The 26,197-nt window shown below is 32.2% G+C and overlaps 2 protein-coding genes and 1 long non-coding RNA gene across 4 annotated transcripts; all 3 read left to right on the plus strand.

Annotated features, from left to right (window-relative positions):
• Positions 1-2,283: 2,283 nt before the first annotated feature.
• On the plus strand, positions 2,284-8,317 carry LOC100795258 (serine/threonine-protein kinase BSK2). Its single transcript, XM_003549926.4, has 10 exons — positions 2,284-2,759; positions 3,009-3,235; positions 3,527-3,662; positions 5,026-5,159; positions 5,468-5,573; positions 5,900-5,985; positions 6,452-6,640; positions 6,802-6,966; positions 7,565-7,678; positions 7,822-8,317. Exons 1-10 carry the CDS (start codon positions 2,672-2,674, stop codon positions 8,071-8,073), a joined length of 1,497 nt encoding a protein of 498 aa, XP_003549974.1. The 5' UTR covers positions 2,284-2,671; the 3' UTR covers positions 8,074-8,317.
• A 6,576-nt stretch (positions 8,318-14,893) lies between these two features.
• LOC100795795 (uncharacterized) lies at positions 14,894-17,940 on the plus strand. The gene is made up of 2 exons (XR_003265249.2): positions 14,894-15,131; positions 17,510-17,940. It is a non-coding gene; the product is annotated as an uncharacterized lncRNA (long non-coding RNA).
• Positions 17,941-19,038: 1,098 nt separating this feature from the next.
• Positions 19,039-23,569, plus strand: LOC100499994 (uncharacterized). 2 transcript variants are annotated; one of them, NM_001248414.2, is made up of 7 exons: positions 19,056-19,308; positions 19,915-20,047; positions 20,345-20,421; positions 20,522-20,600; positions 20,999-21,108; positions 21,827-21,891; positions 23,082-23,569. In NM_001248414.2, exons 1-7 carry the CDS (start codon positions 19,192-19,194, stop codon positions 23,173-23,175), a joined length of 675 nt encoding a protein of 224 aa, NP_001235343.2. In that variant the 5' UTR covers positions 19,056-19,191; the 3' UTR covers positions 23,176-23,569. The 2 variants fall into 2 exon arrangements, with proteins under 2 accessions (XP_006600136.1, NP_001235343.2); XM_006600073.3 differs by lacking the exon at positions 23,082-23,569 and having other exon boundaries at positions 19,039-19,308; positions 20,999-21,104.
• The last annotated feature ends 2,628 nt before the right edge of the window (positions 23,570-26,197 follow it).

The following is a 26,197-nucleotide window of genomic DNA, read 5'->3' on the forward strand; positions in this document are numbered from 1 at the left end:
AAGATGTGGCAAAAGTATCGTTTGTAACCGGTTTTGACCATTATTGTTGTTGAAGTTTATCTCACATAATAAGAGAAAGAGAAAGCAAAGGCGATTCACTTTTGATCACGTTGGTTGTCACTGGATTTTGGGTCTCACGGTCCCTTGCATCGCACACCCAACGCCACAAGAAACTAAAAGCGGACACATAACCCTTAAAACATGGAGTAGGAAGGAACACACCGGTTCCACACATTTTCTGTAGTCATGTTTGCATATTTGAGATAGGGTTATGTATATTTTTCATGCCTGTTACATTCTTACAAGCTGACGTTGTAAATTGTAATTTTTTTATAGAACACACATTATAATCCTATTTAAGATGGATAAGAGAATTATGGATAGTAAATATCTTACTTGTATACTTAGAAATTAGAATTCGAACAAAAACTTTTAATTCAAGTGATTGGGGCTATATTTAAGGTGTGTTTAATTTAATACAAAATATTTATTTAAGGTTTGATTTAAAAGAAATGTTTGGACAATACAAAACAAAAAAAAACAATGAACCGAACAAATATCAAAAACTATAACTTTTTGTCCAGCATCTAAAAAAAAGTAAAAATATAATATTATTTATATTTTTTTACTTTTTTATACACATTTCCTTCTCTAAAAGTTATACCTTGGTCGCTGACAAGAGTCCTATAAACTGTTATTGTTCTCTTTTTCTTCATTATTTTTTTTATTGTTAATTTATTTAAATATTCTCATCGTAATATTTTTCTTTCTCGTTATGTTTTTTTTTCTTTTGACTAATTTCGAAAGGCCGTGTTGGGCGTCATCACCCTCCATGTGGTTGCCTCGTATCCCCAGGCCCGTGCCCAGTGGCGTCAGGGGCGTGGCTCCTCCGTGGAGGTGTCTCTCCTTTGTTGCATTATCAAGGTGTTGCTAATGCATCTAGAATTTTACGATAAAATTTACATTATTTTATTCAATATATAAACACATTAAATAAGATACAACACAAATGTATCTACCACCTACAAAAAGTTATCTTATAACTCATTACTTATTTTGGTAGTGTTCTCTCTTGTTTCTTTAGCAAATTAAACGCACTCTTAAAAATAAATTAAAATCGTTTAATGAGAAAAATCATGTTTCGAAGCAAAAACTTAGAACTTAGAATTTAGAATTCGAACAAAAACTTTTAATTCAAGTGATTGGGGCTATACTTAAGGTGTGTTTAATTTACTAAGAAATAAAGGACTCACTAATACAAAATATTTATTTAAGGTTTGATTTAAAAGAAATGTTTGGACAGTACAAAACAAAAAAAAAAACAATCGACCGAACAAATATAAAAAATTTATAACTTATTAAATTTAGTATAACTTTTTTGTCTAGTATCTAAAAAAAGCAAATATATAATATTATTTATATTATTTTACTTTTTTATACACATCTCCTTCTCTAAAAGTTATACCTTGGCCGTTGAAGAGTCCTATAAATTGTTATTGTTCTCTTTTTCCTCATTATTTTTTTTATTGTTAATTTATTCAAATATTCTGATCATAATCTTTTTCTTCCTCACTATGTTTTTTTTTCTTTTGACCAATTTTGGCGAGACCGTGTTGCGCACCATCGCCCTCCATGTGGTTGTCTCGCATCGCCAGACCCTGCGCCCAATGGTGTAAGGGGCGTGCCTCCTATGTGGAGGTGTCTCCCCTTTGTTGCACTATCAAGGTATTGTTAATGCATAAAATTTACATTATTTTATTCAATATATAAACACATTAAATAAGATACAACACATATGTATCTATCACCTACAAAAAGTTATCTTATAACTCATTACTTGTTTTGATAGTGTTCTCTCTTGTTTCTTTAGCAAATTAAACACACTCTTAAAAATAAATTAAAATCATTTAATGAGAAAAATCATGTTTCGAAGCAAAAACGTCTAAAGTTGTTTCTGCGAAACCGTTTTGGTTGAATGTAAAGATCCTTTTCTCAAAGATAACAAAGGAGTAATTTCAGTGTTTTTTCCGTTAAATGAGTTTTCAACAACTATTCAAACATACACTAATCAACTTGAGTGTCGTTTCTGGGTTACGTTGTCTTTAACACTTTCATAAACATTTACTAATTTACACAGATGTTTATATTAGTTGATTCACGTGTAGTTGGATGACGTAAATCACAAATTTTCAATTTTATGAAAAAAGTAAAAATAGAATAAAATAATTATGTGGAAAATGGTTCTCTTACTAGTTCTCAGTCCCACCTGGTGCAGCACGTGCTTCATGAAAGACACTGTCATGTGACCTTCTCTGCTCCTTTCATCCCTTCATCTCTCTCTTCTTTTTCACACTTACTTACTTACCTTTTGAGTTTTGGCCTTTTCATCTCTCTCTCTCCTCTGTGTTTCCGCCGCTGCAACAAGCAAAGTAGCAGTGACTCAGTGACTTGCAACATTTTCGGTTTAACATATCATATCAAACCCATTGAACCATCACTCTTGTCTGCTACTGCTCACGTATCTCATCATGCCCCCCTATACCAATCTAGTCTTATAGTAATCTTTTCAAGTTTCACCTTTTGTTTCTATGTAGACCACCCCCACTTATATATTACTCACAGCCATAATAATCATAATCATATTAATCATTTCACAATCATAACCAAAACCATGGGTTGCTTACACTCAAAAACCGCACATCTTCACTCCCCTGAAGACCCTCCTACTGCCTTGCCAGACTCCAAAAAACCCGATCCAGGTCCACCCTTTTACTCTTTTTACCTTTTGGAATTTTTTTTCACTGTTTCGGTTTTCAAGTTGTGTGGAAAATGGAAATGTTTCTTCTTTTTTTGGTGGGGTTTGTGAAAATCTAGCACTGATGGGGTTTGGAGCTAAATGGGGGATGGTTCTATTGCTCTTGTTTTGGTGTTGGTTTGAGAAAGTTTTGGTTTTTAGTTTGTTTTTTTTTTTATTTGGTTTTTTGTTTGTTGTTTTTTATTTTCTGAAGGGAATGGTGGTGATGATGTTGATCAAGAGTGTCAGGTTCAAGCATTCAAAGAGTATGGTCTGATTGAGCTTAGAAGGGCCACAAATGAGTTCAGCACAGATTACATTGTTTCTGAGAGTGGTGAGAAAGCTCCCAATGTGGTCTACAGAGGGAAGCTTGAGAACAATCGGTTAGTTGCTGTGAAACGCTTCTCCAAACTGTCTTGGCCTGATGCTCAACAGTTCATGGTGAGAGGAATCAACAACTTTATTTAGTTGATTTAGTTCTCAATTTGGTTTCTGAGAAATTGAAGGAAAATAAGGAATAGGAGGAGAATGACAAGTATTTAGTTGTTTTAGAGAAAAAATTGTTAATTTTTGTGGATTCTCTTGTGCATTTTGGGGTTTGACTGAAGAGATAAAGTTGAGGATTCTCTCACTTTTCTTTAAGGATTTTCCTTCATGCATTTTTTTCACATTATATTTTGTTAATGGTTTTGGGAATGCAAGCTTTTTTGTTAATGGTTTTGATTTGGTCAGGCAGAGGCAGCTGGAGTTGGGAAAGTGAGGCACAAGAGAATGGTGAATCTAATTGGTTGTTGTGCTGAAGGAGATGAAAGGCTCTTGGTTGCTGAGTACATGCCAAATGATACTTTGTCCAAACATCTCTTTCACTGTACTTCTCTATATCCTTTCATTCAACTTTGTTAGCAGTCATTAAAGCTCTAGTACTTTTTTTCCCTCTCTTGTCATTCTCCTTGTTGACTTGCTGTCTTTAGATCTGGTGGAAAGTCCTTGTGGCCTTCATTTCTTATAAGACAGAGCTGCCTGGTCTTAAACTTTTACCTCATTCGTGTAATTTTGCCCGAGGCCTGAACAGCATGTTATAAGAAGTGTTAATATGGTTTTTACTGAGACAAAAATGATACATTTATTTTAGTTGTTGGCCAATATAAGTTGTACAATTCAAGGTTTTAAGGCTATGTCTTTTTTTGGAGTGAAAATGGACTCTTGGAACTAAGAAAATGCAGAAAGGTCATGTGGTTGAACAAGTCAAATTTAGAGATATTGTCGGTTTCCTCCTTTCCATTTTAACCCAAACCAAGCATAGCTCAACTGTACTAGTCTTTTTTTGTATGTGAACAAGGGTAGCTTTAGTTTAGTCTTATCTGGTTTAGTAGTCATGTTAGTTGCAATCTAAATTGCTTTTCCTATTTGCTGGTTATCTTCTGTATGGTGTCAACTATAAAAGATATTGGACTATGTTGAATGACCATCTATCCTGTTTTTGTTTCTTGCTCTAAGTTCCATCAAAAACTGCCTTTTTATACTTATAGTTGAGTTTAGAAAAGATTTTGATCCGTTGAAATAATTAGTGTTTGATTAGAAGAAAAAAAAGATTGTCAGAGATAACAGAGGAACAGAAACATATATCATCCAAAACAGAAAAGAAAAAGCAAAGGCAAGCTGATTAGTTAAGCAAAGCTGACCAACATCTCCACATATCCAACGAAGAAATCCCTTTGAAAGGGACATTGCTACATTAGCTGAACACTATCAAGAAGCAAAGAACTTCACCCCAAAGCAGAAGTAGCATAAAATATAATCCTTTCAAATTCTGGTATTCCTCACCACTAATTGCAGTAAATAATTGAAAATCATAACAGAGTCTTAGCAATAAATATAATGATGAAATGTTTCAAGCTTTCTGGAAAAATTCTATGTTGATTCGTTTATCTTTCTAGAAATAGTCTCCAAGTTATATTTCTATCAACCTCATTTCTTAATCCTGTTCTATCCTATTGTTAATACTTTCTGGTTTGTTCATGATTTGATGTACTTTATATAAAGTCCAAATACCCCCTCTCAAAGAAAAGCACAGTGAAAAGCGAAAGCAGAGAAGTATTGTCAACTGTAGTTTGATAATTAGTTCAAGTAATAAGTAATCTAGTAGCATCTGTTTCACTTGAAAAAAGGTAGTTTGATTATCACTTTGCTTAATTTCTTACTTAGATGAATTCTGTGATTCTATGTCACAGGGGACAAGCAACCATTACCATGGGAAATGCGTGTCAGAGTTGCATACCATGTTGCCCAGGCACTAGATCATTGTAGCTTGGAAAACCATAAAATATATCATGATCTGAATGCATATAGGATTCTTTTTGATGAGGTAAGATTATGAATCTATCATTATGAACTCTCATTGTTTTGTATATTATGTCACCATATTTTCAGTGTTTGTTGTGAAATATATTCTGCATGATCCATTTTTCCTGTTTTAGGTATATTTTTTAGCTTTGTTGTTTGTCTTTGATACTTCATCCCTGTCTTCTCCAGATCATAGCCCGTACCTAATTGTCATTTTATTCATACACTTGTACGCGAGGAATGTCATAAATGCCATGAACATCATTGGTTCATTAGTACATGTCTAAATTATGGATTGAAATTTGTTACTAATTTATTCATTTCTGTCAGGATGGTGATCCCCGCTTATCTAGTTTTGGGCTTATGAAAAATAGTCGAGATGGGAAAAGCTACAGTACTAATTTAGCTTATACTCCACCTGAATTTTTGCGAACAGGTATAATATTTGCCAACATGTATTTTTCTGGATAACTATTGATGGTTGAAGATTTTACTTATGTTTCTGATGGAATTCCCAACAATGATTGACATGGATTTATATACATTTGATGGCATGGGCTTATTATGTTCATATATACTGAATAGTAGTAGAGCAGAATTTTGATTTTCTCAATGTGTTAGAGTCTAAAAAGAATAAAATGTTTGTTTGGTTCATTTGCAGCATTGTTTTACCTGATGTTCCATTGATTGTTTCAGAACTGTCTTATTAGAAGTCTTGCTAACTATAATTAATGACAATATGATACTTAACAACACCTGCAGGCAGGATAATCCCAGAGAGTGTGATCTACAGTTATGGAACTGTTCTTCTGGATCTTTTAAGTGGCAAGCACATTCCTCCAAGCCATGTATGTTGCGTTCTAAGAAAATTCAGTCTCTGCATTCATATAAGAACATGCTTTATGTTTTATTCTGTTTCATAAGACATGATAAGCATTCTATGTTACCCTACATTTTCTGGATTCCATTGGGTTTGATATGAATCATATGATCTAATCCAACTCATGTGACTATTGCCTGGTTATGACTTTCTGGTTATGAGAATTTGCACTGAACGTATGCTGGTAAAAAGTTGGTACCACTCTAGACCCTCTTGCATGCTGCTGGATATTAAGGTTTCTTTCTAGTTGAAGTTATGTTTACGTAGCATAAAATAGGAATGATTCATTTCATTATTACTTGGAATCCTTTGACGTCTTCACTTGATACATAAATGCCTAGTCACACTGCATAGTTAAATCATATGAAGTTGAACATGGTATATGGGACACAAGTGTATGGAAGTTGTTAATAGAGACTGATTTTGTTCTTCAGGCTTTGGACCTAATCAGAGGGAAAAATGTTTTGTTGTTGATGGACTCTTCTCTAGAAGGGCAATATGCAAACGACGATGCTACAAAGTTGGTTGAGCTTGCTTCAAAATGTCTTCAGTTTGAGGCCAGAGAACGACCTGAAATTAAGTTCCTTCTTACTGCCGTTGCGCCTCTTCAAAGGCAGAAAGAGGTTTGGTTTTTGTTTTTGCTTTCAATGTTGACCTTCAATTTACATTTGCTGTTCTTTTATCTCCATTCCATTCCAACTGTGTTCAATTTCATTTTCCTGGTTTCCTTCTCTTTGTCTAAAATCTTTGTTCATCATTTTGAATTTGCTCCCTCTTTTTACAGGTAGCATCTCTTGTGTTAATGGGCCTAACTAAAAACACCGCAGTGGCAGTGCTACCAACCATGCTTTCTCCTCTTGGAAAGGCTTGTGCTAGGATGGATCTTACTGCTGTGCATGATATATTGTTAAAAACAGGTTATAAAGATGAAGAAGGTGCAGAAAATGAGGTATGCCAAATCACCACATTTTTTGCCTGCAACACAGGTTTAATTAGTTACTACAAAGTTGACAATATTATGAGTAGGATGTTTGGATATGCAAATTAAGGTTGAGTCATTTTACTGAAGTATTCTGCATGTAGCTGATTTATTATACCTGCTGGCATGGTTAACATTCCTGTTATCTCACTCATTCACATTTCAGTTGTTCTTCTGTTTGGGGTTGGCTCATTGCCAATACGCAATAAGAGATTATATTTTACTTGAGTTTTTATGCCACACATTGACTTGCATATAATAGTTGTATAACGTTGAACGCCAATGATATGTGAACTGTGATAGTTCTGTCAGTGTTAAATGTGCCTTCGAAACTGAGAAAGACATAAAATAAACACACTATTAGTTACTGACATGAATGGTTGCTCTGTTGTTGCATTGCATTAAAGGATAAGGTGCTATTTCTACAACACAAAATTGTAGTTGTTTTACTTCTAAGGCACAAATAAGACTATAAATGTAAATCTCACATGTTAACGGTTAACCTCTGGTTGTGTTGCCAACTATTTTTGTGATTTATCTTGTCCCTTAACTGAAAATGTAATTGCAGCTTTCATTCCAAGAATGGACACAACAAGTACAAGATATCTTGAACACAAAAAAGTTTGGGGATATTGCATTCAGAGACAAGGATTTCAAAAATGCAATCGAGTATTATTCTAAGGTAGATTCACTGTTTCACTTTTCTTTTTTTTAACCGGTTTTGGCTTATTGATTGTCTCAATATAAAAATCTCAATATGTTCTTAAGATATATTCCTATTCTGAAGTCATAGTCTGACTGCCCTTTATTTCTTTGCATTAACAGTTGGTGGTTATGATGTCTGTTCCTTCTGCTACTGTGTTTGCAAGGAGAGCCTTCTCCTACTTGATGAATGATCAAGCAGAACTTGCATTAAGAGATGCCATGCAAGCACAGGTATGCATACCGGATTGGCCAACTGCATTCTACTTGCAGGCTCTTGCCCTCTCAAAGCTGGGAATGGAAACTGATGCACATGACATGCTTAATGATGGAGCTGCCTTTGAAGCAAAGAGGTCTAACAGCTGGCGCGGATAAAATTTCTAATTTGCAGTTCTTTGCTCACTAAGCTAGCAGAGTGGCATAAAAGAATATGCTAATTTTTGCCATAATTTGTACTTCCTAGAATAGGAATATGTAGGGTGCTAGTTTAAGGGGTAAGAACAAGGGTATAAGATGTGTTATTACAGTATAGATTTTCCCATACAAATGAATCCTGTAGAATGAATTTTCTCCATATGAAAATAACAATGTGTATGGATGGGGAGTTTTGAGGGAGGAATTCAATTTTTAAGTAGATTTAAAATATCACATAAAATCTAGTTGTTTTTATATATTGAATATGAAGAATTTTCAAAATGATAGAAAGTTTAGCACGGCATTTTTTTTAGTAGAATGAACGTATTTCAATTAACATTTAAAATAAAAGATTATAGAAATTCTTTTTCTAGTCTCTTTGAACTCTCGTTTTCTCTCTTATTTGCCCTTTTCTTTCAACCCAAAAAAATGTTCACTTATCCAATTTTAATTTAAAGTTTTTTAACATCACTTTTGTTTTTTCCTTCTTTTTAATCCCCTTAAATGGAAAAGGTTTCCCCGCCTTGGATAGAAAACTTGTTGAAATACAATTGTAAAGTTAAGTTTTATATGGTGTAAGAATGAAAAGGATGAGTATCATGTAAGTGAATGTAAGACCCATAAACTTGAGTTTTAAAGTTTTTGGTTGAAGTGTGGTGTAAAGTTTATTTATGTGGTTGCTTATAGTTCATTGGTATAAATCTCCTTGATTTTCCCCCCTCAATGCATAACAATTGGTATCAAAGCTTATGGATTGACTTGAGATTGGTTCAGACAAGATGGATTGGCGTTGGATCGTAGGACTGAGGATCCTTTCTATCGAAATTCCTGGCAGTGGGTCTAGGTAGTATGTCCCGTGGGTAGAATGGCGATGCAAGTATCTTGAGCATGTGAGCTCTAATGACAATCATAAAATGCTCGTGGATGAAAATGACTTATGCTTAAGGGAGTCTATCATGTGGTAGAGACTCACATTTGAGGAGGAGATTGATGGAGTACAAGTATGAGGTAAAGTTTTACATCATGCAGGAATGAAAAGGTTGAACATCATATAAGTGAAAGAAAGATTCATAAACCTTAGTCTTAAGATTTTCGGTAAAAGTGTGGTGTCAAGTTTACTTATGTAGTTGCTTATGATTCATTGGTATAAATTTCCTCGGCTTATCCCTCCCCCCTCCCCTCAAACGCACATCAATTGGTATCAGATAGAAATGGAAAAATTCAGCACCATATAAGTGAGGAAAAAACCCATAAACTCGAGCCTTAGGATTTTAGGTTAAAGTGTGGAAGTGTGGTGTCAAGTTCACTTATGTGGTTATTCATGGCTCATTGGTGTAAATTTCAAGGACATAAGCATAATTGTCGAGCCTCGTTAAATCTCTTGTGTTTGCGTATGTTTGTGTGATTTTGCTAACAATTGGTATCAGATGGCGCTTAACTCTTGGGGCCAAATTCGAAGTGGGAAAATTTGATGGAGCTTGGAATTTCGGAATGTGGCAAAGGCGAGTTAAGGATTTGTTGGCACAACAAGGTCTTCTGAAGGCGCTATGCAAATAAAAACCTAATAATACGAAGGCTTTGGATTGGGAGGAGTTGCAAGAAAGGGTTATGCTTGTGTTTGGCAGACGAGGTCCTCTATCACGTGATGGAGTTAAAGTCTCTGGGGGAGGTATGAAAGAAATTGGAGAGTCAATACATGTCAAAATCGTTGACGAACAAACTATATCTGAAATAGAAACTATATGGGCTAAAGATGTAGGAGGGTTCATATCTCCAACAGCACATGAATGTCTTCAATCAAATTATCAGTGATCTCACAAGGTTTGATGTAAAGGTTGAGGACAAGGATAAGACATGTATTTTGTTGTGTTCTTTGCCTTCTTCTTACGAACATTTGGTGACAACCTTAATGTACGGGAAAAATTCAATTAGTCTGGAGGCAATACAGGTTGCACTTATGTCTCACTCTCAATGGAGACAAAATGCAATGGGGAGTTTGCAAGACGATGGTATGTACGTGAAGGGAAAACAAGAACGTGGAAGGACACAAGACAAGGGTTCTAGTGGTAGGAAGAAGTCCAAGTCCAGAGAACACAAGAAAACAATGGAGGCTACCATGTGGATGAGACTCACACTTAAGGGAGAGATTGTTAGAGTACAAGTGTAAGGTGAAGTCCCACATCATGTGGGAATGAGAAGGTTGAGCACCATATAAGTGAGAGCAAGACCCATTAACATGAACCTTAAGGTTTTGAGTCAAAGTGTGGTGCCAAGTTCACTTATGTGGTTGTTCATGGTCCATTTGTGTAAATATCCCTAGTGGTTACCCTATCTCTTGCACAAGAGAACTATGTCAATTTTTGCACAACACGCAACACGGTTATGAAAATTCTCGAGAAGCAACCGATCGTGAGCACTTGTGCATTTTTATCTGTGTCCCCTCTCTTTCTCTTTTGCACCTCCTTCTTCTTCACACATATCTCATTTTCTATCTCTTGCATATCTCTTCCTCACCTCTCTTATGAACTTCTCTCTCTTTCACACCTTTTTTTGCTCTATCTCTTCTATCCCTACCTCTTCTTTTCATGCACATCCCTCTTCTCTTTTGCACCACACTCTCCTTTTCCTCCTTCCTTATTCACCTCTTCCTCCTTCCCTTTCCCCCTTTGTCTTTCACACCTCTTTCTATTCTTATTTATTTTAAAATATATGATTTTAATGACAAGTATTTAGACTTTTTATTAACAATCAAAAGTTATCAATGAATGCTTAGATTACTTGCCATAAGGTTATTTCGACTTAATTCATGGTCTAAAATTTGAGTTTGAGTATACAATTATGTTAAGTATTTGGAGGGTAGGGCGGACCTATATGTATATGAGGGAGGGCAAATGTACGCTCATTTTAATAAAATCACATATATTTATCTTAAAATTTACATTTACAATTCTTATTTTTATGTGTTTGAACTCATTACCTCATTTTCTCACCTTTTTATGCTATTAGGATTAACTTTTCTAAATATATTATCTCCAGTGGCCTTGGGTCCTAGATCCACCACTTAATTGGAGGCGTTGTTCATGATAATCTTATCTTAGTATCTTACTTGAGTGAGATTGTATCCTATGAAAGATATATCAATTTCATATCAAATTAACAATGTTATCAATTAAAAACTTGTATAATTAATCTTTTAAGTTTTTACAAAATTTCTAATTTTTAAACTATTTTTTTCTTTATTAAAAAATAGCTAATGCTTGTTTAATAAAATTTCATATTAAAATCTCACTTTCAAAAATAAATATTTTAATTTCTTTTTACAAATAACAAAAATTGAATTTTTTTTATTCAAATAAATAGTTTGAAACATAATAAATTTAAATTAATTTATTCAAATAAAATATCTAAAAAATAATAAAAGAATTAATTGTAATATTGAATTTTTATATATATTATGTAACAAAAAATTATATATTATAAATTCCTTAAACTTTTAAATTGTCCGAACACTATGGAAGTTCATTTGTGTCATCATGCCTATGACTCGATGGTCATCTACACCAGCTTTAAAAAAACATAGCTTCTTTACAATGTTGCCATTCGGGGTAACAAGTTGCAGATGTAAAGCTTCATGTGCTTGAGAGTAGGGGTGGGAATAGGTCAGACCAGGCTTTGGAAGGTCTGAGCCTAGTCTATGATGAATCTTTGAGGCCTGAGCCAGGCCTATAGCCTATCAAAGGCTTTTATTTTGGCTTGGCCTGGCCTTTTTAAAAGTCCGGTATGGCCTAATAGCTTTTTTAAAAGTCTTCTTCACAATAAATATTTAATATTTTATGGAGTAGGAACGTAATAAGAAAGTTAAAGAAAAAAGAAAGTCAATCAAAATAATGAGGAATATAAAAGGGCACATGACTCACACCTAAATTGTAATTAAAGTCCTTGATTATAAGAATAGAAGTTATGGAACAGTAATGTGTAATCAAAGTCTGATAGTTTCAAAAAAAATTAATTGTATCCAAAAAATAATATTATATATTGGTACCCAAAAAATAATATATATATATATATAGGCCGACTTATCAAGCTTATAAGGCTTTTTAATAAGCCTAAGTCTGGTCTATTTAATTTAATAAGCTTTTAAAAAAGTCTGAGTCTACCATTTTAATTAAATAGGTCAGTTCAGACCAAACTTTATGTAGGTCAGGTCATAAGTCCCTGTAGACCGGTCTGACCTATTTCCCCCTATTTGTGAGGTTCATAAGAAGGCATGAAATTGCCTTGTTCATCGTTCTTTATGATCACACTAGTGCCAATGCTGTATTGTGCTTGAGTTCAATAAATGCTTTCAGACTCTATTATGAAAAAATGTTAACAAGTCAAAGATTCCGTTTGTTTAACTACACTTTTTGTTGAAAATTAATTTACTTCGGCTATAATATTTGTACTCTGCACATGCAATTTCACATAGAATGTAGATGTAGGTGGTCTAATTTCAAAACTTATTTAGTACCCCAAAATCAAACACAACCACGTAGTTTTATAAGGCTAGTCTTCCACAACATCACATTAAATTAGTCTTTTTCATTGAAATTAGAGATAAGAAAAGACTAGGGTTTTTTTTTAGAATTTTATATATATATTCATAAACACAAGACGTGTCCGATGGAAAGCACAGGAATATCTCAGTTACAAAAATCCACCAAAGGAACAACTACAGAATGTTCCTATAACAGAGCCAAGAAACCAATATGCTAGGCTAGAAACATGCTTCTCAAAATCAGAGAAAGATATCCTTCCAACTTATGAAAAAGTCAGGTGAAACAAGGTTTTGCTTAAATAGACTTGGTCGGTTTAAAAAATTTAACTTGAGTCTATTTAAAGGTTTATTTCATATTAAATTTTTTATATAAGTCTAATTTTTCTTTACATAGACAATAGACTCATAGATCATTGAGGAAACTTCATGTGAATTAAACTATAAACTCTGAAAATCAAAATTGTTGCTACCCAAAGTGTTCCAATCTCAAGTTTGTTGGTATTGTTAGAGTCTTTGTATTCAAGGTATTGTCTGTTTAGATATTCGGTGAACTTTCACTATTTTATCCTTTGTGAAAGGTACCTCGATGAGTTAAGAAAAGATAATGTTTATAAACGATCATTGACCTCGATTCCTAAATTTCATAAGAGTAAATTCTAACACCTTAATATGATATAAGTTTATTACATTCAAGATTACTTAGTTAAACAACCTATTTTGTAATAGGCCTTCTAAATAAAACATAAAAAAATTTATCACTCAATAAACTTATATGTTATTCGATATAAAAAATTATATGTTTCATTTTTAATGTAGGTAAATTGTTCTTACCAAAATCCGGAACCATGACATGTCAAGGAGGATGTGGTTAAGTGGGGTCCTGAACTTCACACATCAGCTTGGAGGAGTGCCTTTGATAGGAGGGGAGACCTGCATACCAAAGGACTTCGACGCTCAAGTAAAAATATGAGTTAGGTAAATAAAACAAGTATATGTTTGATAAGGCTCATATATATGAGCGAAAAAGATAGAGGGACACAGGCTTTGTTGTTGTGTGCTGAGTTTGTGTATGATCGTATGTGATCGTCGTGTTGAGGGATTCGACGAAACTTGTATTTATATTAGTTGAGCGTGGTTAATGGTCCTTGTTTGTAGGGACTATTATAGACTTGTAAATAATTCCCGGCTTGTAGATAATAGACGAGAGCTTGTAAATCATGTTAATATAAACATTTGCTTATAAATAAAAGGTACAAGATAATCATACCTTGTAGATAATGTGTGGCATTATATATAATTTAATATATGCCAATAGATAATATATTTAAATACATTTGAATATTAATATGTTAGAGATAATTTGTTTGTTGGAGAATCTGGTTGCTAAGGGTCAAACTGTGCTCCTGTATGAGGAGATGTGAAGGGTTGACATATGTCTCTGAGTACCAAGTAAAAGTAGATTTTGTGGATCATAAATAGTACATAAACATTCATGATCTTTTTAAAAGGTAAACAAATGTATAATTTTGATGCGTTATAATAATTTTAATATAATTATAAGAAAAAAATGACTATAAATTACCATGGTAATTTTTTATATAGTTATTCCATCACAGTTCATTATATATATAATAAATTTATTTTCTTTAAAATAATTATCTTGAAGTAATTCAAATAACGATTTATGATTAAATGATAATATAAAATTATTTTACCCTGTCAATATATAAGCATCAAACTCTAATGATAATACTGAAAAGTTATTTTATTTTCCTATAAAAAATAATATTAACAAAAAATTATAATTTATATTTGTATTTACTTTCATACCCAACATTTTGGTTTGTGGTGTAATTCTTCCCCTGCACTTAGCACCATTCTCGTTAAAGATGGTCAAGGGTAGGCTTTATTGTTTATGTTTTCCTATTATAAAAAAAAAAACTTAAAATATTTTTAAAATGATCTAAAATTTGATTTTTTTTTCAAATAGACTTTTACGAAAGAGTTTAATAAATATGTACCCATGATATAAAATATTGTGATTCAATTATAAATTTTCTTTAAATTATTTAAAAATAATTATTTTAAAATAATTGGATAGTTGAATATTCTTTTCCTCTTTATAAAATTCTAAATCTAATTTATTTTTGAAAAAAATCTGATCTGACATGGAACTGACATGTTGTCACCCCTAATTAAAGTACACAAAATTTATTCAATAAAAGTATACTGTTTAATTCTCCTTTATGATAATGGATTTGCTAATGATTATCTTTTATAGTTGTTAGTGATTTTGGGATAAATTAAGTCATGCAAGTTTCTGACAGAAGCCGAAAAGCGCGTGAGTCTCTTAAATTGCATATCCCGAATCTTAATCGCATTCTGAAAAAGCCGTAGTTTCGTTGGAAAGGGTCTCGTTTTTCCTACTTCAAAGGTTTCTTCTTCGTATTTCTCGTAAATTTCTCTCTCAACCTCCTCAAAGGTACGAATACGAATATGTCCTCACCCTTCTTTTTCGTTACCCACCCCCATAAATTCGTCTTCGCACTCCATATTGTTGTTGTTATGGATTCCTTTGTTGTTTTTTTGCTCATAGATTATTTTCTTCTCGTTTTCTTGATCGCTCTTTCTCTGCGATTGGGGATTTATAATAAAATAAAAAAACATGTTTTTTTTGGGTGATTGGCGATGAACGAATTGAATAAACCATTTGCATGTATGCGAAATGAACATTTGTGTTGTTGATTTCTTACTTTGAATTTGGGGGTTTATGAACCGTTGCATGAACCCAATGCAATCGGTGTGGTTGGTTCGGTTTCAGGGTGATGATTCAATTTAAGAACTAAAAATTGTTTTTGATGATTTGTGTTGACAATTTCTAAGTATAGCTTATGTTATTTCGAGATTTGCTTAGTTAATCGTAATTTCAAGCTTTAGCCTCTGATAATCAAACTTTAAAAAAAATGGATACATGGTAAAAAAGAAATGGTGCTTGGTGTATGAAGAGTAAAAAGGATTTATTGTTCATGTTATTTTGTTTTTGCATGTTTCATTGTTTCAATTCATAAGCTGTCAATCTGACAGGAAATATATCTTTTTGATTTGTGATGTGACTGAATCATTCTTTCACTTCAAATGGTTTTTTGGTTAAGAAAACTTCTGTCAACGATTTCAATGTTAAATGAAAATATAAAAAATCATGTGCCTCAAAAACTAACATCAATAATTCTAGGAGGTTTCTTTCTCCAAAGTAACCTCAATAGAAATACATCAACTTATTTTTGTGTATATATATATATATATATATATATATATATATATATATATATTCATTTTGATTAAATTAAATGGGACACATGACTAAATAATGATAAATGATCAGTGGTATCCTTTAGCCTCACAAAAACAAAGGGTACCAAAGGAATCTTGCAATAGTTCTATATATTAAGGTATTACAATACATGCTGGAATCTGTTCTTGCATGTGTGAATTTGAAGAAGCTGAGAGTTGTTAGATATGGTTGTAATTGGCAGATTATCTTCTTTCTTTCTCTCATTTTTTCTGTCTCTCTCTTTTTAAGTAGTAAAACCTAATTGGGTAGTGTTTGATACATGGATTTTAGAGCCTATTTGAATCAAGACGACTGGTGGCAAGAAAGGATACCCTTAAATAGAGAAATAAATATAATTGAGTAAAAAGCAGATTCATCTTTATATCATGGACTGAGACTAGGCAAAAGTTAAAAAAGACATGATTGAAGGAATAGTAGTAAAAAGGAGATTCATCTTTATGTCATGGAATGAGACTAGGCAAAAAGTGAAAAAGACCTGATTGAAGGAATAGTAGAAGCAAAATTTTAGTGGATCTGTGTAGTGGGATCAGATATCTTATAAATTGGTCTGAAACAGATATCTTATAAATTTATATAAGATATCTGATTGAAGGAGATTTCTAAAAATGATACATAGAAGAAACAGGATATTTTATACTGAACCATGTTTGATCTGAGATGTTGATTGTCAGATAGGAATGCATGCATTGTGCCTAGTTGAATGTCATGATCTCTGAGTACTGTCTGTAGCATTCAATAGATTAATTAGATTAAAAAAAACGGACTTATACGATGTTCATTACTGAAGGGGGTAATTGGTTAATCTCTTACTAGTGAAATCATTATAGCTACTTTTGAGATGCTGGATTTACAAAATATATTTCTCTCAATTTTTCCTGTACAGCTAGTGGCTTTTGATTCTTTTGGTCTAATGGAAATATTTTTAAGTAAAGGCAGATATGGAAGTAGGCAAGTAGCCATATGCAATTCAACATTTTTAATATTTTTTAATTTTTGTTAATTTTATTGTGAGATCACCAAGTGACCTCTCACCTTTTAGCCTGCTTGTGATACTGATCATGTTTGACTGCTTCAGTTCTCTTCTCTGCTCATCCTTAGGTTATAACATTGATGTTTTTTTAGTTTGCTAAGCTAATGAATCTCCTTTACTGTGTGAAGGCATTTATAGACCTATTTAAGATATGATTGATGCATGGTAGTAGTAATGGGGTGGAAGAAGCTAACCACATGCTAATAGGTGTTTGTATGTTAAACGTAGTTGTAAAACCTGGACACTGGACCTGGTCTGGTGGCCGGTTTGAAGTCAACTAACCAACCAGGTTGAATGGGTTGATTGAGTTTGACTGAAAACGGGTCAGCATGTCTAACCAGCCTAGTCAAGGATCCAATTCACCTACTTTCACCACATAGATTTAAAATATGTGGTATCACAACAAAAATTTAATATATCTGATTCTGATCCCTTGGATTTGGATGATCTCAGAGAATTTTGGTTTTGACTTATGTAGGAAAAAAGAAAAGGCATATAGTTATATGGATAACAAATCACCGAGCAAGGAGTCCAAGGAGGTGACACGAGAGTCGCTTATTGCTATTTCTAACTCTTTACCTGATAAGACTCTGGAATCAACTTCTGCCTTAGAGAGCAAGAAATCAGACGGGGTTATGATACCAAACCGTGATCAAGATGACAAGTTTAGGTCTGAACTGATTTCAATTTCTTATGCTGAATCCCCTGATGACAAAATCTGATCTGTTCACGTGTAACTCCTGGATTATTATCGTTTGTTTGAACTTATGTCAATTTCTTATATGTTGTCTTAGCTATCGTACAACTGTGTAAATACTTTCACCGGCTACATGCTTAGTTCATGTGAGATACTTGGAAGTTCCAAGTGTAGTACATTTTCATATGTTAAATAAACGTAGTATTTTGGCCTGTTCTTTTCTGTTATTAAATTTATCATCCTCCTTTTCAAGCGAAGAAGCTCCATTTTTTATAATGCCCTACCCCTATGAATAACTTTTTTTCAACTGCAGATTATGTGCATGTTATTTGGATTAAAGTTGAGAAAATCCAAAACTAATTTTACTTTGGAAGCATTATTTTTTTTCTTCATTTGTGGTTTGTTTGGAATGACTGTGTAATCACACAGAATCGAGATTAAAATCACGGGGTCTTTGAAGTAACTCCTTGTTGCTTCTGAAAAATCACGTATTTTATGTAAATTTTTGGATCCACCACGATTTTGGTGGTATAAAAACACACTCTTAGTACATTAGAATTTGTTATAGTGCATTGAAATTTATAAGATTTTTTTAGTGTAAAATAAAGAATGAAAGTTAACTGCAAGAAAAGTTGTTTATCCACTAATGTATGCCTAATAAAGAATGAAACACAAGAATTTAAATTCATTCTCATTGTCCCTATTGTAAAAAATAAATGACAAAAAAACATGTTTATAGAAGTACCAAAAATTTATTCATAAAATTAAATCACCAAATTAATTTTTGAAATTGTATTTTGATGTTACTTTAGTTCCTAAAACAGGTAGAATTAACTTTTCTAAAAAAAAACAGTAGAATTAACAAAACTAAAAAAGGTATTTCAATTAAATGGTAACACACGTTACAATCATCACTCCCAAAAAATAACATGTAATGTATGATTTAAGTGTTAGAGTAACAAGGAGGTCATCCTTTTGAATTTCTTCCTATCATAACATATCAATTATTAATATTTATCTATAAAAATGTGACTTAAGTGATAGTAGCAATATATACTTAAAGTCTAAAATAACATTTGATGCTTAATTTTTTTTAAAAAAATAGATTTATAATTTCTAGTATTTTTTAAAATTTTATTAAATCTAAGAACTAAGTTAGCAACCACTCATAATTTCATAAATTAAATTTGTCATTTACGATCAAATAAGATTTATTTACCACTTTTTGTATCAATCTTTTTTAAAAAAAAAGTATAAAAAATAAATAAATGATTTAACCCCTCCTTTATTACTTTTAAGATGAATAAGTTTGGATTGAGCATAATCTACCCAAAAGATGAAAGATTATAAGAACACCTCTGAGATTCCACGAAAAGGCAGATTATGATTGAAATAAAAAATGAATTAGATTTAAAACTAATACTTCATTTTTAATTAATTGGTATTGATCGTGTGTGAGTCGTATGTCGTTTGAGTCGGGGATGGTCATGGAGGAACACGACTCGGAGAAGGTGGAGATCGTCCTCAAAACCATTGGTCCTGCACGCCCCTCTCGCCTTCTCGTTTCTTCTTCCATCAAGGTTTCTCTTTTTCCCTCAATTCCCAATTTCTAGGGTTTTTTCCTTTTTTAACTTTTAGTTTTCAATTCCAGCATCCCAATACAAACAATTTGAATTGACAATTGTTCTCCCCTCTTTTCTGGGGCTTTAGAAAATGAAAAATAAAAACATTCCAATTTAGTGAGAGAATGAATACCCATTCGCAGATGAAAATTTTTTCACTTGACAATGATACTTAGTTAGGGTTAGTTGCAATTAAATCATGGATTGAGGGTTTTATAATGTCTATATGTGTGTAGGTGACAACTTGAACCATGACATTGGAATTGTTTACGCATCAGAGTGTTTAAATAAAGCTTTCCAAACCTGAGTTATTTAGTTACATATCAGAGTGTTTAATTAAAGCTTTACAACCCTGAGTTCTTTAGTTACATACTAGAAAGCCTCAGCCAAGTGTGCCTTCATAGCTCAAACTGCCAACAATCTTAATTTCGTTAATGTTATGTTTTTCTCAATTTTCTGAAAACTGTTATTTGGGAAGGGGGATTTAATTAGTTTGTTTGATGATCCATCTTGTTAATATAAAAGCTTTTTTGCCACTTTTGTTTCTTTTAAATCCACATATAGGTGCGTGATTTGAGGAGATTAATTGCTGGGAATGATAATTTGCAAATTGACAACTTGAGTCTTATTTTACGCGGAAGTGCACTGTATGACATGAAAAATGGAGATGATGTATACATACAACTTAATGATGGAGGTATACTTATAGTCCTGATTTTGTTATTTGATCAATGCACTATATTATCAATTTAAAAAAAAAAAAAGAAGAAGAAGAAGGATCTCCTATGACATTTCCATCTCAACATTGCAGCTGCCTCTGTCTGGTGTGTCCTTCTAGAGTATATAGTACTATGGTCAAACTATTAGCATTTACCCATTCAACTTGGATATTGATTTTAATGAGTTTACCTTTCAAAAACACTTTTCTTCCTTGTACAGCATGTGATGATAAATTTTCTTACAAAGATGTGATTAATTGCTATTTATTTACTAGATTGCTTGATTGTTGCTGTCAAACCAAAGCCACCAGTGAAAGATGGATATGACAATGATGACGAGGATGAAGATCTGGTAAAATCAATGATTCAATTCATTAATGTCTAACAAAGTGACCATAATGTCAATTTGGTACTCATTTGACTCAATGCCATCTTGATTTATGCTTCTGCAGAAGTTTCGGCTTCCTCAGTCATCAAGTTGGTGGAAGAAGAGGTTGTACACTTTTCTACACGATAACTTGAAGCTTCCAGGTAATAAGCTGCATATATGGTATTTGTTTACGCTAGTAAATCACTATTTTGATCCTTGAAGTTTGTATTCATTAACTGTTGAATCCATAATGTTCAAATCACTGTTTGACTTTTTTTATTGATGAAATCATTTGAATTTTCGTTTTTTAAAATCTTCTAGTTATGTCAATTTGGCCCTTAAAGCATCTTCAGTGTTTCTTTTGGAATATTATATGTACCACCACCATAATCTGCTTGCATGGGGACAAAATAAAAACTGGAATCATTCAGTAAGTGTTGCATTATTGGAATCACTTTAGATGCGTGGATCTTTTATGGGCAATAATGATGATGATGATGATGATAATAATTTCCTTTGAGATTAACAATCTTCTAAATATGCTCATCCCCATTGGCAGATATCCTTTTGATGGTAATTTTCACTCTGAGTCTGAAGGCATGGCTTCTCATAATTTTGTGGTTTATCCTGGCTCCTGTTGCCCATAGATGGGATCTCGGACCTTTGTATGTATGTCTCCTTTCTTTCTTTCTTTTTTTTTGGGCTTTTAGTCCACTAGTCTATCTGTTTTCTTTTTGGGGTTCAAGTCCACCACTATCCTATCTATCTTTCCCATGTATAACTGGGACTTGGGATGCTGGACTATAAAATTCAGTTAACAAATTACTGTGTAAATATTTCTGACTTTTTTTGGTCTACAAGTCAATTCAGCTAATAACACTCAGGCCTGGTCATTTGAACTTATCTTGAATCTGAATTTTCCCCCATGGAACAACTTTTGATAAAAAAAAACTATTCTTGTGTCTTTTTGGAAAAAAAACAATTATGAGCATATATTGTTTGGCAATTTCACTCCTTTTATAAATCGTATGATTAGATATTCATCTGATATGCTGAGAATGTCCAAGAGCGAATCCTAGCATAGTGGTAAAGTTGTGCCTTGGTGACTGGTTGGTCATGAGTTTGAATCTGGAAACAACCTCTTTGCATATGCAAGGATAAGGTTGTGTACAATAACCCTCCCCCATACCTTCGCATAGCGAGGAACCTCCGGGGCACTGTGCTATGCTAGTTTATGCTGTGAATGTCCCTGCTCCATGGTCTCCCCAAACCCATAATTTTGATTTGACATTGTAGAAATTAAATTAAGATGTCTTAGAAGGGTACTTTCTGGTCATTGTATATGATAAAATTTGTGTCTTTATCGTTTGTCACAACTTTCCTGTAGATACTTGCAACTGGCTTTTGTCTCATTCTCTTCAATCTTGGAAAGCGCCAAGCTGGTGACATAAGGTATGACCGAACATTATTTGTTGTATCTAGTATATTGTTCAAAATGTTGTACAAGGTGAAAGTCAAATCTGAAAATTCAAGTAAGATTTATGTACGTTAGTGACCTTCATTATTATCAAAAGAAGCAAAGCAAAACGAAGTACAAAGGGTTGAGAATGAAGAGTAAATATGGTAAAATCCTGGATTAAAAATTGGACATATATAGTTCTAAGTAATAGTATATCAGGATGTTAAATCCTTTCTTTTGCTTTTTCGATTCCTCCTTATTTTTTCCCCTTTGGAAATTCCTGGGATTATGTGTATAATGTCTCTACCAGCTTCATATGTTAACCCTTTCAGATTGCTCAATCCATGAGAATGATGTCATAAGTTTAGTATTCCAGTTTTCCTTTTCAAAATTATGGAAGTAATACTGCTTTGTCTCACCTCTAGCACCATTTATATGCTTAAAATTTTAATGGTTATCCATAATGTATTTATGAGAAAATGGGTCATGCATTAATAGTGTAAAACAATTTTATCATATAATGTAATGCAAATTTGTTGATTTTTATGATAATTACTTTAAGAGTATGTTTGGACGGAGAAATTTAAAATTCTGATAAATTTTAAATTCTAAGAATTTCAAATACTTCAATTGAAATTTTTTTATTTTCAAAATTTTGTGTTTGGATAAAAAAAATTAAAATTATGAGGATGAAAAAATTGAATGAAAAAAAGAGAAGATATGGTTGGTGTGCTAGTTACACGTGTTCCTCTATGCTCACATCCGATCCGATCGATATTTTAGGAGCTCAGACGGTGTTTCTTGAAAAAGATTGTAAGAAGAGAATTTCAATTTCTCACCTTTTAGAAGGAAATTGAAATTCCAGATTTTTAGTTGTTTAAAATTCTGTTTTAAAATTCCAAAATTTTAAATTCTTCATAAAGAGTATCCAAACAATGAATTCTAAATTACAGACATTCAAATTCTCTAATAAATTACTTTTCTCACTTAAAATTCTCTATCCAACCACACTCTAAAAGTCATTAATAATTATGATTAAACTTTCAGTACATCACCATTAAATATTATATTTATAGGAAGCATTTTTTACCAATTATTATTGACTGCAGATGTGTCAAATTTACTTGTTGGATACTATTTTATAGCTTTTAAATATTTTCTACTCTACAACAAATTCTTGCAGTGCATATTCCATCTTCAATGAAGACTTCAGAGAGCTTCCAGGGACGCTGAATGCAGATCGGCTTGATAGAGATATAAGAGCAGGACAGTTTTGAGCCCTACTTCACGGCACTCTTTCCAATCATCCCAACACTACTGATGTCAAGTCACATGATGTATATCTGCACAATCACAAGGAGATGACATTGACTAGCCAAAGAGTTAACAAGTACAGTGTCAATGAAGATGACAAGTTTTCTATGAGAGGCTATGCCCCTTCTGTGTATATATCGTTGTACTAAGATGTATTGATATGAACATGTTTCATTGTGGATTACTGTGTTTGTCTCTTGTACCGAGGTTCCTGTTTATGAATTTCAGAGTTTAACACTTTCGGTGTAGCGGCAAGCTTTGGGCCATATATGCAGTGACTTGTCAGGAATCAAAACATGACAGCGGCATTTTAAATACTGTTAAGATTATGTAATATAGGTTGTTACTTTTTATTAATATTTATAATTTCTTTTATTTAATGTAATTTTTAACTGAAAAGGTATACTTTTTTTTAAAAGCTACTGATTTTAAAAAATCATTGATTTTGTTAGAAGTCAAACATTCAAGTACATGTTTGGTTTGTAGTTATAAATGTTAGGGCGCACATTTCAATATAAATTCAATGGATAAAAATAAAATAAATGCAAAAATAAGAGTCTTGATCTGTTGGTAAAATTATTTTTGTGTCAAACATAATTTTACAATTGATTTGTTTCCAAACATGTTCTAATATGTCCCTACGGATCGAAAAGTAAGAAACATATCAAAAGTTAGATATCTGAGTTATTCACTACACAATAATGAATCTGAGTGATTTTTGAGTGAAGAATGTTACAACACTCTTTGACATTTTCTTTTTAATACATAGTCTGTTATTAGATAAATTTTATGTTCATTTCATTGAATCAGTTCAGGTTGTTCAGTAGAACTTATATGAAATTTATTTAATAACGAAAAATAATTAAAAGATTGTGTTGAGAAGCATGTTAGAATTTTTTTCTAAAAGAAAAATAGTTGTGTATGTGTGTAGAGAGTAAAATTTACAGTTTTCTCCTAATTAAAACTTAGAATATGTTTGATTTAGAGGAGAGAAATAAAAAAGAAAATTTTGAATTAAAATAAAGTATAAGAGATATGAATCTCACCAAATAAAATATAATTTTTGTGGTATATTATTTCTTTTCTTCGTATCAAATACATCCTTAAAATAATAATAATTATAGCGTCAAAATAAATAGTTTAAACTTCCCTTAAAAATACTAGTATGGAAGGAATATTAATTTCAATTTTCAATACTATAATTTTTTTTCTTTCTTTAATCATTGTCATTGGATCTGGTGCATTGGAAGTCTATTTTCAAAGCTATGTCATACAGCATGATTCATCTTGTATACTTTATTTTTGGGGTAAGAACATCTTGTATACTTTGGAACGTCATGGTGGTTTGGGAGCAAAATCTTGATTTATTTATTTGACATTGCGTTCATTCAAATTAGTGAAATAATAGTTTGAACTGGCTAAACAAATCTTAGTTTGCATCTTTTTAGTTTGAAATGAAATTAAAGTCGTGTCAATAATAATATGAATATGACTATTAATTAAAAGAATATCTCGGAGGCTTAGAGCAAAACCGATGGCCGATAATTATCATAGTTTGTAGAACCAATCCTTGACGGCACGTAACTTGACATTGGGGAGCTAATTAAGTCAACCATGTGAATGTTATAGTTAAGAATTAAGAATTAAAGAACCAAGGTGCATATACTCTTCTCTTTTTCTCAGCTGATGAGACACACCAGGGACCAAAGCAGTCACCAATTCCATGCACGTTCACATGTTCAATTTTTTAGAGCTTTTCAAGTATTTTTATTTTTAGTTTGGGGAAATGCTTTTTATTTTTTATAAATAATTATTTAACACAATACAACTTATTTTTAAAAAAATGATGTTGTTTTCAAGACTTCCAAATTCCAATAGTAACCACTACTTTTAAATTTGAAATGGGTTACGCCACCATCTTTCTATTGGTTCTGTTGTTTTGAGGTGCTTATAAATCGATCATCAAGTTCGCATGTAGTATCATGTTACCTAGGTGAGGAGGGATTATCAGATTGTTAACATTTTATGATCATTTAATATAAGGCTCTTCTTACTTAATTAGTAATTTTGAGTTAAAAAACAAAAAAAAATATCGCTCATTAATTATAAATTTACTTGATTAATTATTTCTTATAAAAAATAACTGTGATCTATTAAAAAAATATTTTACATTATTTACACAAACATTTTTTGTTTCCCATCCATGTAAATAATTTACGATGTGTTACTTTGTGCAACGCTAAACAAAATAATTTATCTCCTTATCTCAGCTCAGACTAAGAGTGTGTATCTTGTTCTTGGATTCGTTGGATATAGTTTATAACAGTGTATTTCTTGCACTGGTATTTGCGCAAAAGAGTTTGTACATATGATTTTTACATCAGCTAAATATGCGTAAATTTCAGATATTTTTCATTAACAATTTCAGATAATTTATATTTATAGAATAATGACAACACATATACATTGAAATCAATGTTCTAATATGAAGCAGCAGGAAAGCAGTGGAAGGTGGTATATCGAATAGTACAGCTACAGGTCTTTATTTCTTTTGAAATTTTATATTTATAAGTTTCTTTGTATATATGTTGACTCACACAAACTCAAACTAATTAATAATCTAGTACAATGTTTTTACTCTATGGTTTCTTGTGGTGACATTTGTATGGCTTTCTCATTGACCTATAGCATTTGGTTAAGATATATTTTCTTCCATGAAATAAAAAAATAAAAAGCATGATTTGTGATTGGCCAAATACCATTTATTCACATGATATTTTTTATAGTAGTATTTTCTTTGCTCTTATTATTTTATTGCATAAAAAGTTAGACAAATTTTAGTACGCATTTTCTTTGTACTGTTAAATGGAGATCATCTTGTAATAAGAGAGTATCATTTTAGCATGACATGCTATGTCTATGACACTATGTGGGGTGAAATAAAAAGTGTTATGTCTCTTGACAAATGTGTCATTTTATTGGAAA

The sequence above is a fragment of the Glycine max genome, chromosome 17 (assembly GCF_000004515.6).
Source record: "Glycine max cultivar Williams 82 chromosome 17, Glycine_max_v4.0, whole genome shotgun sequence".
Classification (NCBI taxonomy): Eukaryota; Viridiplantae; Streptophyta; class Magnoliopsida; order Fabales; family Fabaceae; genus Glycine; species Glycine max.